The sequence below is a fragment of the Stegodyphus dumicola genome, chromosome 6, assembly GCF_044657685.1.
Source record: "Stegodyphus dumicola isolate Sdum_Otavi_A_Nest chromosome 6, ASM4465768v1".
NCBI classification, from domain to species: Eukaryota; Metazoa; Arthropoda; class Arachnida; order Araneae; family Eresidae; genus Stegodyphus; species Stegodyphus dumicola.
The window spans coordinates 3,893,453-3,907,340 of record NC_140773.1 but is presented as its reverse complement, the minus strand read 5'-3'; the positions used below and the strand labels follow the sequence as shown (position 1 = coordinate 3,907,340).

Here is a 13,888-nt window from a genome sequence, read left to right as displayed (position 1 = left end):
TGAACAGTCAATATTTGAGACTGAGATCTGAATGAATATTAATTTTTAGACCTAAAAATTCAAACAGCAGAAAATACATGAAAATTAAAAATGAATACAATTGTTTTATCAATGTTAGACCTGAACATCGTCAGGATGTATGTGAGCTTAACACTGATACAATTACCATACCCAGTCTACTAGATATGTTTCTGTTCATCCCAAATTAGCATAGGTTTCAAAATTAATTATTTTAAAATTATTTGTACCTCTAAAATTTAAAAAACGCTACCCCTACATACCATGCCTGCTAAAAAAATGTAAATACAATAATATAAACAACATTCAAAATAAAAATTCAAGGCATCAAAAAATACCTGTTGGATCACATGTATAAAAGTGAACAAAACTTCTCGCAAAAACAAAACTTCTCACAAGAAAACAATAAACAATTGTGTAAGTGCCTACTGAAATATAAATAATCTGGAATTATAACAATGTTAAAAATTGGCATCAAAATACAAAAATACAATTACAAAAAAAGGCGAAGAATTAATTAAAATTTATCAAGCAGTAGCTACTTCTAAATGACTGCTGAAAAGAATGTAGGCGGAAAGTCAGAGTAAGGTTATTATAGACGACAATAAAAATACTTTCTCACCTCATTCCTCCTCGCGGTTTAAAAAATTGGCTTTATTATGTAAAAGAATATTTATAGTCTGTAGAGGAAGCCAGCTTTTTTTCAGTAGTTTCTTAAAAATAATTAGGAATTTGATTATTGCCCACTTACTTGTGAAAGTAATAAAATTTCCTGTTGCTATTGCTCAACTTATGTGCAAATATTATTGATACGAACTAATTGATAATAAATAGTATTTTCTACAGCCTTTTTGAGATGTTACTGCTCCATTTAATTAACTTAATTGAATAAAAGTTAATCTCACTTCTTGATAATTAAAAATGCCAAGATTCAGAAAATTAACAGTCAGGTTTGCTCCGAGTTAGTGTTACTAAGATACGAAAAGCAAATACTGCTAGACTGGATATGATTAAAATTGTTGAAAGTAACAAAAAAGAAAGTAATGCGAGTGAAAGAAATCTGGGTCAGATAAGGTAACTGTATCAATAGGCTTACCTACTGACAATGCTCGGATCTGACAGTGATAAAATGACCATACCAATTTCAATTTTGATGTATTTTTGAATTTTTTAGAGTTAAAAATTTAAAACATAATGTTCGTTCAGATGTCACTCTCAGCCAAAGACTACTGACTATTATTCATTCAACTTCTAAATTTGCATCTATTTTTATATTTTTCGTTTCATACAATAATTACTTTTGTTTGCAATTTATTATTTAAAAAAAATACTTATTTGATTATAACTTAACATGTTTAAGTAATTTATGTCAATCTTAGCAGCAAATGCACAGGGTTCTAGGTTTGACAGTCATTCTTGCAATTTGCTTTTTTCAATTTTATATTAGTTTGTATCTGAGTAAGCAACTTAATATATTCTTTTATTATTATCTATTACTCTTATTTTAATAATTCAAGGACTTTCCGATTTTGAATTAATCTATTACTTTCAGGCAAAACTGAGGTTTCAAGTTTTTCCTTCATAAATCTTGACTGTAATTAAGGTTAGCCCCCTTTTTACTTTTATCATCTTGCTGATTTGAAATATAGGAATGTAAAAATTCCAATTGTTTAACATACAGACAGACATAATGCCCCACCAGCTAATCCAACTTGGTGAGAAAAAGCAGTCTGAAAAACATCTAATTGTATTTACTCTATTACTTGTAACAAATGTAGTAAGGTTTGTATAGGACAGACTAAAAACAATCAAGAATAAACAACTACAGATCTCGCATTAAAATGAATTGCTTGCATCAGCTCATACTTCTCAGGCCACAGTAGAAATAGAACATTTTAAAACACACAGTTTCACTGATATTTCAATTAAAATTTTAGATTTTATTCCTAATCTAAAAATTAGGCTTTTCAGAAAATCTGCACATTTTAAAAAACAGGGACTTAACACTTATCTTAATAAATGTACTTTATATTTTAATCATACTACTTATGGAAGATTTAATATTTTCAGTAAAAACGCTCTTAGAAGAACTAGATGAGGCAAAAAGACTACAAACAAAATACTAGTGGTTAATGTTAATAAACTTCAACTTAAGTTCATTAATTTATTTAATACTGAGATTTCACTTTAAAAAGTGTCACATTACTGCACACATTTACATTATCACAACTTCAATAGTACTTCATAGGTACTTTCAATAATTTTTCTGATATTAAAGACTTTGTATTAGATTTTATTATACTTAAATTTCAAAGTAACAGAAAGATGATGACCATGAATTTCTCTCTTATTAACTTTCTACATCTTGCCTTCAATAGAATAAATTTAAAAAAAAGGTTTAAAACATCACAATATCTTTTCCCACAACAGATTCCAGGACTCACGTCTGTTTCAACTACCCCCCCCAAAAAAAAAACGGCTTTCCAACCATCAGGAACTGAACTGAAAAGCAACTTGATACTGCAATGATGTAGTTCCCCCCTTCTTGTATGGATTCTCCCAATAAACACATTATTACTGGTAATTTTGATATAGTTGGAAGATTATTTTTTAAGGCAGCTTATGAAACAGAGTACTAAATTTACGCCAGTTAGTTGGCTCAGTTAATAAGTCATTATGCATTAAAAATGTTGAAGATAATACAGATGACTTCATTTTAAGAACCAGCTTCAAGCTTTGCCTACCTACTCAAACCTTTATGGAATGGAAACATATATTAAACAATGGCAAAACAGCACTGTCTAAGCAGCAAAGTTCTGAAAGTTTTTACCTCTTGCAAGAACTCAAAAAAAATTTCTACTCTTAGGGCTAAATTTTTTATAACTAAAAACAAAGTCGGTAATAATTTCAGCATCATTTGTAACAGCTCTCTTGATGAAAGCGAACTTAAACAAGCAGTTACTTATGGTGTTGCTAAAAGTAACAAAAGAGCAATTATTAATAATAAACATCATGCTTTTCACAGAACACTAAAATTATTTCTTAATTCTGATTTCAGTAGATTTTCTAACTTATATGCACTGCTTAAGTTCCAAAAGAGCTCAGTCAACTTCAGATTTATTCCTAATGGCACGAGGAACTATAAGAAGGGATATGACTACATTTTTTTCTCTTAAATTCAAGCAGATTTGTAAACTTAATTTAAAAAATGTAAACAAAGAAAAACACTTCAATTGCATCATTTATAACAACCATCATGTGATTAAAATTGTAAAAGAGCAATATACTTAATATCAATTGCTATGACTTTGGGAACCTTTATACACCACAGCCAATGAAAAAAAATTTATACCAGTCTATTAGAATTACCAATGTTACAGATACGTAAAAGTTTAGATACTATTACCTGGAAGGTATATCTCCACTGCTCTTTTTCACAATTACATTTAGTTCCGAGATACTACTTTTCTGCAAATTAATGGCATCTTTATGGGAATGAATTATTCTACTCAAATATGTAACCTTTACTTATTTACTAAAAAGTAGAGATTTCTATAGATATATTGAGGATATCATTCTTTCAACAATTTTAACTTCATCAAATCTAGCAATATTTAGCCTTCCTGTCTTAAATTTAAGACAAACTGAGATTCATCAGTTTGACCAGCTGTCGATTTTCTGGATCTTAACATTTTTAATTACCAAAAGAAGTCACATTACTTGACAAAAGAGATTTCGACTTTAATTCTATTAAGCTACTTAATCGGAACAGTACATCTCCAAAAAGGTTATAGGAAATACTATTTATAATCAACTAGCTTGTATAAAAGATATTTTAAGGGAAGTCAACATACCAGAAATTCTATTGTTTTCACAAACATTCGCCAATAATCAAGTTAATAAATATGTTTAAAAATAATTAAAACTGAAAAAAAGCTGGCATCATCTATGAACTGCGATTTTTTTTTTAACATAATGAAGCCCTTTTTTTTTAACATAATGAAGCCCTTTTTTAAAGGAAGAATGAGGTGAATGGGTGAGGAACTACTTTTAGTACGTAAAATTTGTAAAATATGTAATTTACTGTAAATTTGTATTTTTATTTCTACCATTATGGCTGTAACTTTGACTAATGGGGACATTTCAAATTTTCTGAAAGTTGCCACTGCAGCCAAAATAACACAAAGAGCTGTTAGTCTGTTCTATTTTTCTTTTTCTTAATTTTTAATTTAAGTTTTTATAGCAACTATTTCATTAATATTATTTGGCGAGATTAAAGGCTGCTCTGAGTTCAGATAATTTTCCCATCCACATTCTTTCCAACATTCATTTAGAAGTACCTACTGCTTGAGTAAGTTTTAATTGATTCATATGATTTTTGTAATTAGACTGAAATATTGATTAACAAATTTGCTGCCGATCAGCATTAAGTTTTGAAAATATGTGCTAGTACTGGCATGGAGTGAAGGTTAGAAACTAGTTGTCAATGTATGTAGTTTGGAATGAAGACAAAGTTCCATTTCATGCAAAGACCATACACGAATAACATTCAGAAATTAGTTTGTAGGAATATCATTGTAACTGTCTTATAACATATTTATTTATAATATATATATATATATATATTTGTTTGTGGCATAGTTTCATTCAAAAATAATGCATATTATTGTTACTAATTTTGATTCATTTTTAAATACCTTGTGCCAGGGTTCATGCAGCATTGCAAAAATAAATTTACCTTTAGTGCCAATCACACACTGGTGTGCAGTCATAAAATTCTATGCTTAAAGGCTTAGCAATCAATATGGTAGACATAATCTTTTGTTACCTCTTTTAAATCATATTTCTCATAAAGTTGGCATATGGGTACAATCTATTTCTATCACACAGCATTAACTATCAACATAACCTCACATGACCAGCAGTGAAAGTGTTAATGTTTATTGAATTCCAGATTTTTTATACTTAATTTTATGACTGCATTTACCACTTATATATTTACTGTGTTTATAGTTTTCCTGTAAAAAGTGTTGCTTTTGCCCACTTTGCCATTTTTATGCATACGACCCAACCGAAATTTTCTGATGCTTTGAATTTTCATTTTGAATGTAGTTTATACTATTGTATATATGCTTCTCTGGCTGGCCATATATGTAGGGATAGAGTCTTTAAATTTTCAGACATAAAAATGGTTTTTAAAAATGGTAAATATTACATTTTAAAGCCTCAGCCAATTTGGGATTAACAGAAACATATCTAATAGGCCAGGTATGATGATTGTATAGGTGTTATATCTACCTACCTCCTGACAATGTTCAGGTCTGGCAGTGAAAAAAATCAACATATTAATTTTTAATTTTCATTTATTTTAATCATGTAATTTATTAGTTCAAAAAAATTTGCATACGTGGTAATAATTTAACATTTTAAAGTAATGTACGTCAATTTTAGCAGCAAATGCACAAGATAATAATTCTCAAAGTCATTCTTGCAATTTGCTTTTGTCAGTTTTATATCAATTTGTGTGTTGTGTATGTGAGTGCACATGCATGTACATTTATATATGTGTGTGTGTTTACACAAGAAACAAAACCAAATGCTGGGTATTGGTGACTGGAAGAAAGCATTACTCATTGCAGAGTATCAGTAGCATGGCCATCACCTTGAATCTTGTTTGAAATTTTTAGCAGAGTATCAGTAAAAAGAAACAGTACAAACAGAAATGGGAACAGCAGCAACATAACAAAATCCTTCCATCATTTATAATGCCAATCTCATTTGAGTCCCAGACTTCAGGGCTACTTTAGATCAGATAGAAGGGAAAAAAGTAACAGGCACACAACAGCCAAATTGTGTCAACTTAAGATACTTATTCCTTTTAAAAAATAAGGTATGAAAAAATTAAATGCAATATAAGGTATTTGAAAATTCTAAAAAATTTTAACTACAATTCTTGCATCACATACCTCCATTTTGATTTACAAAGTTCATCGACAAGTCACGATAGATACCATAATAATCATACTCTTCAACAAGTAGCACTTTCACCACTCAAGACCTAAATTTGAGTTAGATTCCTGCAATGACTGTTGAAATAGATGTTATTAGGTTTTTCAAATCATATTATACTTAGAAAGAAAATAACTATAATAATACTGAAATGCCATTAGCTTAAAACTTTTTTTTTAATGTGAAAGGGTATGTACAACAGACATTTCTCTGTCAATTAATGTAATTATCTTGCAATATCATTTTTATTAAAAGGCTTGTGTTACAATATGTAGTTTCCTATTAATACCTATAGTTAATAAAAATCAAAACTTCAATTTGTGTATAAAACAACAAATAATTCTCACTGTGTTTTTTTGCACTGCAACTTTGTGAATGTAACCCCCCCAACCCCCAAAAATATCTTTGATAAACTACAAAAAATTTGATAATGCACTAATTATCAGGTTAGCGAGGGAATACTATATATTAGATTAAGCATAAATAGTTGCAAATCTCCGACTAATCTTGATGCAGAATAGAAAGTAATACAAAGCAAAAATTATGCAAATATTTTTCATGTGTATTATATAGAACTAAAGAAAAATCCAGCAACAATAACAACAAATGATGAAAGTTGGAATATATCATTTCTTCCTTTAAAAAATAAATTAAGAAAAAATCATAATAGCATAATGCAGATGACACATGCAAGCAGCAGGGAAAAGAAACTTTTACAAATTTACTACACATGCAACATAAGTGGCAAATGATAGAAATTCTTAATAAACAATTGTAAAAAGTTTCACACTTCTGTAGATGATATTGGAGCAGACAGTTTCTAGAAAGAGTAAACATGTAACATATAAATCATAATGAAAAATACACAGCATGCAAACAAGCTTTATATCAAACAAGTTTTGATTTAAAAAAAAATAATAATATAACATCATATTAAATTTTCAAAGCCTATAACATGTAATGAGGGAAAAAAAAAAAAAAAAAAAAAAAAAAAAAAGAAACTGAACATACTATAAAATATCCCACTTACGAATCTAAAACTCAACCTTGAAATATATTTATTCATCAACAATTACCTAAAGCATTCAAACTTGCATTAACTACCAATCAGAGTTTAGCAATTATATTACTTAAAAACATGCTAGGGAAATCTATAATGCTTGAAATTAAATGAAATATCAACTCCCCTCCCAAAAAAATTCTCTCATTCATTAGTATCATCATGAAATACTATATGGTTCTCAGGAAAGAATAAACATCCTATAAATTATAAAATGCTAAAAATAGTCTTGCATTTAAAATTAGCATAGAAGTCAATTTAGTATATCAAAAGTAAGTCACTACTTCACTTTAATCATTGATTTAAGACACAAATATTGATGGTACAGTAGGAAGTAGTATCTACAATGACAAGCATTTTAATAAACAAGGCAAGTGCATTAAATTGGAAAAATGACACTGCAAAAAAATAAATGTAAGATTCTAGGCAAAATTCATCCGCCCTTTATAATATTTTTGCTTAGTGTCTCACTTTGAAGTTCAAAGTCATATACTAAACTAAAGAAATTTGGGTACTTCTTCGATATAGCGACCCCCGAGATTGAATCGCCAATCAACTAAGATTTCTTGCCAGAATCTGGCTACGAGTTCTGACACTTCACAAAACGATCATATATCAGCTTTGGGTGCATGTTTTTATACCTCGCCACGTAATCGTATATTATTAGCTGCAAGAGCAAAAATGCACCATGCTGCATTTTTGCTCTTGCAGCCTGTTCTTACATTATTCCTTTCTGATGAGGTTTTTGAATTCACACTGTTTATTTTAAAATACATCCATTGCATTTTTTTTTTTTTTTTTTTTGTGAATATCACATTAACATTCTTTAATTTACCAAGTAATGAGGAAGATGCCATATCATTTTTCAAGAAAGAGGTTTTTTACCTGATAAACGAGTATGCAAAAATGGCCACAACATGAAATTTTATGTTAACGATGAAACCATTTGGAGATGCAATGTTAAAAATTGCAAAAAGAAGAAGGGCCTCCACATTGAAAATTTGTTCAGTAGTTCCAGAATATTATTTGTCACTGCTATTAGATTTAGGAATTCTTGGGCAGAGGAGCTGATGTCCATGAAACTGTATAACAAACAACTTAATATGGGTGACAGCTCAATAAGTGCTGCAGTTGAACAGCTGAACAGGAGCTGCAGTTTACTGGAATAATTACATGAGAGAAAATAATAATAACAAAGATTTTTAAAAAACATGCTTATGAGTATTTTTGTAATATATAATCTGTTGTTTATTTTTACATTCACATTTCATGAGCATGGAGAAATTATAGTTGAAATCTCGGCACAAATCTAAAATCACTAAACATGATCGAAGCCGCTGTAACAAAGTACTAAAATTTGATTATCAAGTAATGCATCACAGAAATGCATAGTATTAAGCAATGCATCATGTAATGCGGAATAAGTAATCCACTTATAAATGGTTTTTGAATGGAAATGTTTAATTTAAAAATATGAGATTTAAAAGGAAACACTTAAAATACAGCAGTCCGGTATTAACTATGCTGCAGCTTCACCTTGTTAGTTGTGCGTTATTATAACACTTATTAAAATGATTAATTTACAGGTGTATTTCCTTTTCTTCTGTATTATCAGTCTTTATACCCTAAATTAAGTCATATATCAAAGATAAATTAGACTCTGTTACTTTAAAACAGATCTCTCAAAGCAACTTATTGTCTCCTCTAGCTTCTCCAGTAATCATGGCAACATCTAAATATATATTCAAGATCCTATCTAAATATATTCAAGATCCTATCACTTTACTTCAATTTAACCATTTGCGCTACGACGAAACTCCACAGTTGCGGTGACATGCACTACAATATAACAAGCGGTAAAGTGTCTCATTTACGCTGCTTTGCATCTGCGAGTGCAATCCAGAGCTGTAACTCGAGAAATAAACAATCTCGTTGTTAGGCGACATGTGCACCACGTTATTTTCACTTTTGCGATAAATGCCTATCGATGTGGTGTTCATGTCGCATGCGGTTTGAGACAAAAGCATCTCGACATGCGTGGCATGTCTTTTTAGCGCAAGTGGTTAATGTGTTTCAGTTCTAGCTTAAGTCAAATTACATTACACAAAATTCTGAATTATTCCCGCAATCAAACATATTTCAAGACATCATATGTTTTCCACAAGAAAATAAATATCCCAAATTCTGTTCTTTTGATTCTATAGAAACATGTTAAACACATTTATAATGGCTATTAGAAAAATCTGGATTTATTATAAAGTCATATATTAAAATCTAATAGCAGTGTTCAAACAGCAAAATGTAAAGATTTCGTCCACTTAACAATTTTTCACGTAATGTATGAAATCAGAAAATTCAAGCAAGTACTACAATAAACTAACTTTACAACTCCCATTTATGCATAATAAATTGCCATATTTTATATCCATTTAAGCAGATATTCTTCTATATAATTAATCATGATTTTGACAAGGCTGTGAAGAATAAATTATTAGGCATTTAAGTTTAAATACCAGTTACATTTTTAAATAAGATCAAATTCTCATCAACTCTATTTCTAGAATGTTAAATAATTCAAATTAAAAGGCAAATTGCTTTATATACAATTGTGTTTTCTCAAAACTTTTGCCTTCTCAAGATTTGGAAAACCCTGAATTAGTAATTTATTTCTCAAGAATCTCATGCTTTTAACAAATTGCTTCAGTTAAAAACTAAACAAGTCTGCACTGATGTATGTAATAATACATAGCACTAGAAACATAGTAACAGTAATAATATAACAGCAATGCTTCAAATGTTGATAACTTTTTAAATGATAGCAGGTTAAATAAATTTAAAACAAAGATTTTATGCTTTACTTTCTTGCAGCCCTTTAAAAACTGAGTAACAGTGAGATCAGGTGAAAGATAAATTAATCTTATTCTTCATGCGATAATAACACTTGTCAAGCTGTATGGATAAAAATACGCCATAGCATAAGGCAAGCGTCCAAATTTTTGGACAAACTCTGCTTAAGACATTCCTAACATTTACAGAGAAATATGCTTAAAAATAATAGGAAAGGGTGAAGTGCACAAAAAATCGTAGAATACAGAAACAGAAAATATTATTATATTTTACATTTATTCAATCAGTAGTTATATTACAAATATATAACAAGTTATGTTTTTCAGTTGCTGACAATTTTTACATAAAGCGTCTATTGCTTTATCTGCTAAACAGGTCCTGTGTTTAGATACAAAAATTCCAGAAATGGAAAAAATTTTCACATTTTGTGTTGACATTAATTTTATCCACTATGGTGTATTTCTCAGCATTTTCAAATCTCACAGTCATCTACAATATGTTTCTGGTATAGAAAGCTTCTCTAACTTCCCTACCCATACACTGACATCTACATCAAAAACAAACCCTTGCAGTCTTAATAAAACTCTGCAGCAGCATAAATATTATAACACTAACAAATATTTATACAAAAAGCAACCTCAAGAGATGTAACTAGGCAACTGGTAGGTGTGTGAAATTTTATTTTACACTTCATCAGCACCTTCTCCAAAATCCTGGATAGATATGATTGCATTCAGCCGCAATACAAATCTTGCTTTTTAAAGCAATTTATGGTTATGTTTAATGTTATATCATTCTCTGAAGCTCATTCAAATCTCACATCATCAAAAAGTCTGAGCATAAATAAGAAAATCTTAGATTTCCTTCCTACATCATTCAGTATTTTTTCGATATTTTATTTTTAAGTACCGTAATTTCCGGAAGAAACGCTGCAGCGTTTACGTGTTTAAAACTTAAATTTTCAGCGTGTGCGGCATTTCTACCCATGCGGCGTTTAGGTGTACTAAATATAAAATATTTCCTATGATGGTCATTGTACATAGTTTGGATGGCCTTGTCATTGTGCATAGACTGGTGCTGTTCCCACACAAAAGACCACTCAGTTGATTTTTGCGAACGTTATTTTGTTTACCTTCTTTCCCTTGAACGGATCTACATGCCTTATTCACCCTAAATAAGATCTCAGAAAAATAACATTCTTCCCCCTTTCAAATCAACCATCTCATCAGTTTGAATAGTCTCTCTCCTCTGCCATTCGATGAATCTTCCAGTACCCATCCTCTCCCCACCCCTGCCTTTTCTGCAATTTTTTTCAAAGGTGGATACAACTCCACCTGGCCTTGCAATAATGAACTCTGACATATTTCCCCTTCAGCATGAATCAATTTTTCTTGGCATTCTGCCAGATACAGATCCCATCAGTTTGGGTACAAGTACTTGTTGGATAGTTTTTAAGTAAGAAGAGAGTGGAAAATTTGTGAAAATGTCACCTAAACGGCACAGAAGCTATACTGCTGGTTTTAAGCTTAATGTAATTTCACGTGCTGAGCAAATTGGAAATCGAGCAACAGCTCGAGAGTTTGAAGTTGACGAGAGTTGTATTCGACGTTGGAAGACTGAAAAAGAACTTTAAAATATGCCACAACAGAAACGAGCGTAAGAAGTGATACTGTAAAGTGGCCGAATCTAGAGGACGACCTTGAAAACTGGAAAAAGGAGCAACGAGGAAAGGGAATGTAAAAGCTGTAAAAATTCGCTTACAAGCAAAATTTATAGCAAAACGAATGAATATAATGATTTCAAAGGAGGTGTAGCAGATTTATGAAAAGAAAAAATATTTCTGTGCCTACTAGAACAACAGTCGGGCAACAATTACCAATGGACTGGCAGGATAAAAAGGCATCTTTTCTAAAAATATGTGACAGATATTATTGACAAAAAAAACTTCTTCGGTCACAGATGGATGAAACGCCGTTAGCTTTCAACTCTCCTGCAAACAGAAGTGTTGATGAAACTGGTGCAAAAACCGTATCTGTGCTTACGACGGGGCATGAAATAACGTCATTTACATGTGTGTTAGAATGTGCCACAAACGGCGACAAGCTAAAGCCGATGATCATTTTTAAACAAAAGACTATTCCGAAGAGAGATTTTCCTAATGACGTAATTATTTGTGCAAACGAGAACGGCTGAATGTTCGAAACAATCATGCATGAGCGGCTACAAAAAGTTTGGCAGTGTCGTATGGGATCTTTTTTCCAACCAAAAGGGTTATTGATAATGGATTCCATGGGTGCTCATTTACTTGAGTCAGTGAAAACCAGATGTCAAAAATTGTCTACGACTGAAGCAATAATTCCTGATGGTTTGACAAAAATCTTACAACAGTTAGATTTATCAGGTAATAAATCCTTCAAAGCTGAAGTCCGAAAGCGGTGGGAGTGTTGGATGAGTGAAGGATTGCATACGTATACCAAAAGCGATAAAATGTGTAGAGCATCTTATGAAGAAGTTGCAAAGTGGGTAGGAAGTGCGTGGAAATCGGTAAAAACATTGTCAATAATAGCAAGGTTCAAAGAAGCTGAAATTATATCCTTAGATAAACAGACTGTAAACCAAGAGGATGAATGTGATGATCTGGAAGACTTGGACTTACCATGCTGTTTGGTATTCAGTTACTAGTATTTAAAAAAAAAAAAATTAATGAAATTTAAAAGCCAGGCCAATGATGCATGATCCCATGTGGAGCAGGAATTTTCTGCTGCAGAGACAATAATGGAAATGTCTTATGGCCTTAACTATGGCAAGCAACTCTTTCCTGGTCACACAGTAATTATTCTCCTGTTTAGATAACTACTTGCTCTATTAGGTCCCAAAATGTTTTCGGCTGTTAATTTCTTGGGACAAAACAGTACCGATACTTTCATTGCTTGCATTTGTGTTGCGAATAAATGGTTTGTTGAGCTGAGAATATGTGTTAGGATTGGAACAGATGTTAGAACCTCCTTCAGGTTGTTAAATGTATCCTCACATTTTTTTGTCCCCGGAAACTTTTGCTTGCTGTCTGTCAGCTTGTGAAGCGGTCTTGCGATATACGAATAGTCCTTCACAAATCTCCTATAGTAGATGCAAAGACCCAGGAAACTTCTCAGCTGATGCACATTTTCGGGGTGTCTCTAACCTTCAACTGCTGAAACATTTTCTGGATCCGTACTCACACTTTCGGCAGAGATGACACGTCCAAAGTAAGTCATTTCTAGTTTGAATAATTTGCATTTGGCGGGACTCAACTTTAGACGGGCTTCCTTCACTTTCTGAAATACCTTTCTAAGATTTTCTAAATGTTCTTCAAAACTCTTCCCGACGATGATGATCATCCAGGTATATCAGACAAGCATCACATGAAAGACCTCTCAGCACAGTCTCCATGAGGCATTTGAATGTCGCTAACGCATTACATAATCCAAGCGGTGTCCAAGAATATCATCAATTCTAGGAAGAAGGCAGCTGTATTTCTTCGCAACTTCGTTTAACTGGAGATAGTCAACACAAAATCTGGTTGAACCATCTTTCTTTCTGATGAGGACGATGGGAGATGCTCATGCACTTACTGAAGGCTCAATGAATTCGCTTTCTTGCATGTCCTTTAAAAGTGCTCTTACCTCTTCCTATTCAGCAATTGGTAGACGTCTTGGATGTTGCTTGATTTGTGGATGATCCCTGATATCAATTCTATGCTGTGTCAAATTGGTTCGACCCACATCAGAAGATATCTTGAAATTCTTGAATGACATGGTCGGCAGTACTCCTCTGTTCATCGCTTAATTTTACATTCTACAGTAACTCCAATGTCATGTTCTCTGAAGATGCGGATTCTGGAGAGTTACTGTTCCATTTAATGCTGATCACTGGAGTACATTCTACAACCACTTCATCTTTCCTAACAACTCTTGC

General features: G+C 31.6%; 1 protein-coding gene across 15 annotated transcripts in view; it reads right to left on the bottom strand.

Annotated features, from left to right (window-relative positions):
- The window catches only part of LOC118180687 (inositol polyphosphate-5-phosphatase A-like), a 205,971-nt gene that overhangs the window by 87,537 nt on the left and 104,546 nt on the right, over positions 1–13,888 (bottom strand). For 10 of the 15 annotated variants that reach the window (XR_015041551.1, XR_015041552.1, XR_015041550.1 and 7 more), the window contains one exon: positions 6,818–6,847. The exons of the other annotated variants lie outside the window; for them this stretch is intronic. Coding sequence is in view for 7 of the 10 variants with exons in the window: in XM_085817993.1 (XP_085674119.1) it covers positions 6,818–6,847 (30 nt within the window). In the remaining 3 variants the exon portion in view is untranslated. The remainder of the gene's footprint in view (positions 1–6,817; positions 6,848–13,888) is intronic. 15 annotated transcript variants of the gene reach the window in all.